Here is a 6,038-nt window from a genome sequence, read left to right as displayed (position 1 = left end):
ATTGATAGAAACGAAAGACTGCTTGTGATTTGTCAGGAGAAAAATTGTATTACAACATAATATCTCTTTGTACTTGCTTGTAAATCGCAAACTATTGGACGTTACCAACAGTTTACACTACAGAAAAAACTACCGACACGGTATAACTTTTGCTCGGTTAATTTCATATTGTATGCACTTCAATATAGATCAGAATTACTATGTTAAATATCAATCTAAGCAGTGACAACACACACAAAATTACATACGAGGTATGAGAAAAAAGTTCTCGGCCCGATATACCTCTAGCCACTACACTGAAATTTACACACGGTACGTCGATATTGATACCTGATTGAAGATTACTGACCGAGTTTTACGGTTTTAAACAGATCAAGTAACATAAAACACACTTTGGTCATTAGAGGGGTGTGCCATTTAGACTAAATGGAGAAAATTGAAATCAGAGCCATCATTAAGTACTTATGTAAGAAAGGGATGTTGCCCAAGGAAATCCATGAAGACTTCATGGATACACTAGGGAAGGAGCCCCCTTCCTATAGCAGTGTGAAAAAATGGCTGCTGAATTTAAGAGGGGCAGGGAGAGCATTGGAGATGATGAGTGGTCTGGGCGGTCTAGTCATGTGCGACAGAAGGCGAGACCTGCGAAGCATTGTTTGGGAAGTGTGTATAAGCTTTGTTCAGTTCAGGCAATTCTGACTGATGTCTTTGGCATGTCAAAGGTTTCGCTAGATGGGTCCCCAGACAGTTGACTGACGACCAGAAACGGACCAGGCTTGACATATTTTGTCTCGTTACGAGCATGAACCTGATTTTATCTACCGGATCGTAACTCAGGATGATACATGGATCCATCACTTCGATCCAGAATCTAAAAAAGAGCATGCACTGGAAACACCCTAGCTCACCCCCACCGGAGAAATTCAAGAGCGTGCCATCAGCAGGAAAGATGATGGCTTCAATTTTTTGGGATAGTCAGGGGATAATCATGATTGACTATCTTGAGCAAGGTCGTACCATAAACGGATGAATTGATACATCTGCGTAAAGAAATCGCGCGTAAAAGGAGGGGCAAACTGACTCAAGGCATTCTTCTCCTGCACGACAATGCGCCAGCTCACACATCCCAAGTTGCGATTGCTGCTGCAACTAACTGCGACTTTGAAATTCTTCCCCATCCTCCATATTCTCTGGACTTGGCCCCTTCTGACTTCTATCTGTTTCCGAAAATAAAAACCAAGCTTCGTGGTAAACGTTTTGGAAGCAATGAAGATGTCATGGAGGCGGTCAATGAGTTCTTTGAAGACCAAAATATGGAATTATATTTGGAAGGGTTAAACAAGTTGGAGCACAGGTGGGCAAAAAGTATTGATGTAGAGGGCAATTAAAGATCCTGTAACACATTATTTTTATGGTTTTATATACAAATTATGATGCTCAAATTAAGATTTATAGATATTGTAAGTTTCAAAAAACATTATTTATAAAGATATTACCGAATTTAATATTTCATGTAAATACAGGGAGATAATTAGAATTTAGTTTTCCAATAAGAAATAAATGCATATAATAGAATCTATAATGATTACCTTAAATATGTACAAATATTTGCAATACATATTTTACATATTCTTCCATTTTTGAAAATTGACAAATTTGCATAATTACATACATATATAATTCAATGAAGAGTGGTATGCAATCTCAATTACAAAACATACAGGATCTTTAAATTGAAAAGTAAGACCATTAGTTGGGTTCTCTGACTACCGAAGCACATACAATATATCAAAAATGTATTATAATATCATATGGAAACCAATACAAATCAAAGTTTCGGTATCGTTCAACTAAATGGATATTTTATATATTGCTTGCAAAAAAATGTACAATTTGACAACGTATGATGTTCAAATTTTCCATTTAGCCTAATGTTTAGTACGTACAAGTATATTTGATCTCAAATATTTGTTTTGCTTTTCAGGACTTGATAACATATCAGCTTTAAAAGAACGTTTTTTTTTTAATATTTGATTGTGGTGAATAGTCGTGATAAATTTACGTTTAACTACATTTTTGTACAACTTATATAATACTTTTACACTGTAGTGTACATATAAGTTGTAAAATATGTTTTAAATAAACTGATCATTAAATAAATATATATTCCATTGTGTTGTATTGTATTGTGTTGCATTGAATTAGTTTTGTATTGTATATTTATTGTATAATATTTTGTTTTGTACTGAATTGTATTAACATGAACATGAGCCAATATATGCTCTATTTTTACACAACTACAAGTTCTAATCACATTCCTAAGTTGATTAACACCAGTCAACCGAGAACACCTTTATCCGATATTTTGGTCTAGTAAAACAAAGGGGAAAATCTTTTATGATAGGAAAACAAAAAGCTTTTCCCAGTTTTTTCCCACAGTACGGGCCAAAACCGCTTTCGGGTACCAAAAATTTTAAAGTTTCTCATTTAAACGTTTTTCTTAAAACGGCTTACAAATTGTCTGATACCCCCCGCAAATTTTCGGGCACTATCTTTAATCATAAAACACAAAAAAAATTGCCAAACATCTAATTCCAAATTTCTTAAAATTTTTTTCCGTCTGTTTTTTGGTTTAAGGTATTTTTGTAAAAGTTCCCCTGCCAAAACAAATTGTTTTAAAAAGCCATTTTCAGGTTAACCCCGGTCCCAATCCCAAAATAGACGTCCCTCGTATTCACGTGATTAAAAAAGGTAAAGGGAAAAAGCCAAATTTTCTCCAATTTTAAAATTTGCAATATTTTAACCCCTACCAGACAAAACTAAAACTTTTCCGGGAACTGCAATACATGAAACAACAATTTTATCTCTGCTGCAAGCAATGCCATGACACCTTTCATTGATATTTACATGGAGATCAGATGTTATCTGTCTATTTGTTAACGACATGAAATGAATACTTCTTTCATCAGGTACAGTGACGACGAATTTGTCATTGGTAATAGCTGCCGAATCAAACGGTGATTTACTTAGCTGTATCTCTGAGATAATTCTCATTTGTACTGTATCAAAGCATTTTACTTTCCTTTTTGAAAACTCACAGACAACCATTTTATCTGACTGCAGAACGTCCATCCCAGTTATGTCACTTATCTTTTCACCAAGTGAGGAACTATTAATATCTTCAACAACTTCAAGTTTTAGCGTCTTATCCGTATATTGTATAACCATGGATGTATTCATTGTTATAAGTTCTCCAAGCTTCTGGTGCCTATCTATCACATCGACAATGTACATGTTTTTGACAAATGATACAGTTTGAAAATCATCTGTTAGACTATGTTGTTTTTGCCTCACCCTCATATCTTCGAGTCGTTTCTTTGCGTCTATCATTTCAACAAACAATTTATCAAGGCGATTTTTTTGCATCAATTTATGTAGTCGTACTTGTTTCTCAACCAGTTCGTTTGTGATTGTTTGTACCTCCATTGATAAATCATTTAGATTCGTTGTTTGTTTAAGAAGTATGTTGTCTGCTTCTTTGACAACACGTTTTTCCATTTTGTCTAGACGTGTATTTAGTTCTTTTCTGAATTGACGAATCGCCTTAATTACGTCATCGTGGTTTTGAGAAATAGCTTTTATCTCGTCTTTTACTCTCTTTATCTGTGATTTATAATTATCCTCCAGTGCTTTCATTTCTGTCATTGTTTCATTAAGTTCTTCACTGTCTATAATATATTTAGAGAGTTTTGGAATGTATTCCACATTGCAGGTCCTATGATCTAGTGTTGTACAAATACTGCAAACAACGATGTCGTGATCCCTGCAGTAAAATTTCAGTTTTTCGTCTTCATGATCATCACAACTATCAAATTCGTCTTTTACGATTGGAACGCTTGGTGTAGTTGGCATAGAGTCTTGATCTAGTAGAATATGATGACGTGATGGAGTTTGTTTCTTGTGATGCTTGTAACAAGTGTCACAAAGATGTTCTGTACAGGTTAAACAATAACCTTTTGCTGGTACCCGGACACCATCTCTATCACACGGGATACAGAACAATAAAAAGTCCTCAGCTGAACCTCGTGAAAGAGAAAGAGTCTTTTTTGGTTTTCGTTTACCAGAAACTTCCATAACTCGTTCTGAAATTCATGAATTAATGAAAGATTAAAATGATATTTAAACAACATGGCTAATTGTCATTACTTAACATAGCTTTATTCTAATCTGTGAATGATTGAATTAACGATGCCTAAATACTTAAAAAAGATAGAAAAACTGTTAATAATTATTGACATTCTGTCTTTTGTTTATGGTGTCATTAAATTTGCAAGTTGTAAATACCGGAAATATAGGTTGTATGCCATTATGTAAATTAAAAAAAAAATACGTTTGCTGATCAATGCCCCACTTCAAAATGAAAGGTGTCCCGGAAATTAGTCTAAAAATTATGGCAATTATGGTCATCAGTCTGAAAGATAAGTTGATAACCCAGGGCAAGGTAGAATGGGAAATCGTAATTTATATCGCATATAAATTCATTAATGTTTTGTTAGTAACCATCAACAATTTCTTTAAGATATGTTTTTCAAGCCTATACTGTAACGTTAATTAATCTGTTCCATATGTCTGGAATTTACAACTGTATATTTCTTTGATCTTATGACTGCACAATAACAGCAGGAGGCGCGCAAATTGTACACTTTCACATGGGAAGGGAGATGGCTTGGTTTGATTAAGTTGTAATGAATCACGCAAAACCCTTTCATTCTTTGAAATACGCGCGATTGACAACTACTATGCAGTATCATTTTCTTTGAACCGGAATAACAGTTAAATACTGCAATACTTATATATATATTATATTCTTTTTTTCTTCCCTTACCTCCCCTCCACCCACCGGAACTAGATTTGAGATAAATAACTTCATTTAACTTAGATATTTTGCATTTTAATGTAATGGATTTTTGTAGTCTTTATGTATCACATTGGACTTTACCTGTATAAGTTTCCTTTTGTTTTTGTTTTACTTTATAATTTTTGCATTTAATCATTTTGTACTCAAAATGCATCAACTTAACTATTATGTTTATCAGCCTACTAACTTGAAGTTAAGGGTTTGTAAAATATTTTTCAAGGATGAAGCCCTACATCAAGTGATACTAGACATAACTCTACTGATTATGACACAAATTAACAAGGGGGAACATGTACCGTGGTAATAGTAAAACATAAAGACTATTTCTTTTTAGTTTTAGTGAAATTATATATAATTTAGCGCTCGAATACTTTCAAATAATACTACTTCACATTTGAACTCGATCCGTGTATTGTTCTGTAACAGTGTACCCTTTAAATAGACCTAATAACATGATACGCGATTTACCATGATTAAATGACTTGTATGTTAGATAAATAAGCATTGTCTTTAATTAAAGGAATAAAATATGTTATAATTTCCCGAACAAGCTTGGCTACATGTGCAGTTTTAACATTGTCAAATTTATTTGTAATAGATCTGCATTTAATTTGGGCTATTCAAATTTTACTGAAATGTATAAGTAGTCGATCCCTTACTGTTATGAAGCAACATGTTTACGCAAATTTTGCGTGAATATATTTCATTTTTAAAAATGATAAACTGTACATAATACCATAAAGATATCAGGTCATTGTTAAAAATCAGTTTATGATAAGCCATTTTACAATTGCAAATAGATAAATACCTTAGTCTATTAAAGCTCGTTTCCTTTATTTTATTAAAAACACCTATCTCCCATTAAACCCATTCCCCTTCGCCGCCATTTTGTCCTTTGTGCTATCGGGTTTGACAATATTTAAACCCATATAGATCTATCTTAGTCAAGTGCAATTAGACTTGGATAAAATTTCAAATGTATATTTGGGAATATAAATTACAAATCGTGTGTGTGTGTGTGTGTTGGTGCGTGCGTGCGCGCGCGCTTTGTATGTTTGTTTTTGCTATCATTAAAAAAAGTGAAATATTTATGTAGATGTGCCAACCTAGCACGATATTT

At 33.5% G+C, this 6,038-nt stretch overlaps 1 protein-coding gene across 1 annotated transcript; it reads right to left on the bottom strand.

Annotated features, from left to right (window-relative positions):
* Positions 1-2,799: 2,799 nt before the first annotated feature.
* LOC132746770 (E3 ubiquitin-protein ligase Midline-1-like) lies at positions 2,800-5,801 on the bottom strand. Its single transcript, XM_060736021.1, has 2 exons — positions 5,727-5,801; positions 2,800-4,142 (listed from the first exon to the last, which is right to left on the bottom strand). The coding sequence occupies exon 2, from the start codon at positions 4,132-4,134 to the stop codon at positions 2,800-2,802; it is 1,335 nt and encodes a 444-aa protein (XP_060592004.1). The 5' UTR covers positions 4,135-4,142; positions 5,727-5,801.
* Between the last annotated feature and the right edge of the window lie 237 nt (positions 5,802-6,038).

The sequence above is a fragment of the Ruditapes philippinarum genome, unplaced genomic scaffold (genome assembly GCF_026571515.1).
Source record: "Ruditapes philippinarum isolate M1 unplaced genomic scaffold, ASM2657151v2 ctg1751_1_1_1_1, whole genome shotgun sequence".
Taxonomy (NCBI): Eukaryota; Metazoa; Mollusca; class Bivalvia; order Venerida; family Veneridae; genus Ruditapes; species Ruditapes philippinarum.
This window is presented reverse-complemented; position numbering and strand designations above follow the sequence as displayed.

Excerpts from the sequence above, each read along its gene's own strand:
- LOC132746770 (XM_060736021.1), bottom strand. The coding sequence starts at position 4,134 with ATGGAAGTTTCTGGTAAACGAAAACCAAAAAAGACTCTTTCTCTTTCA.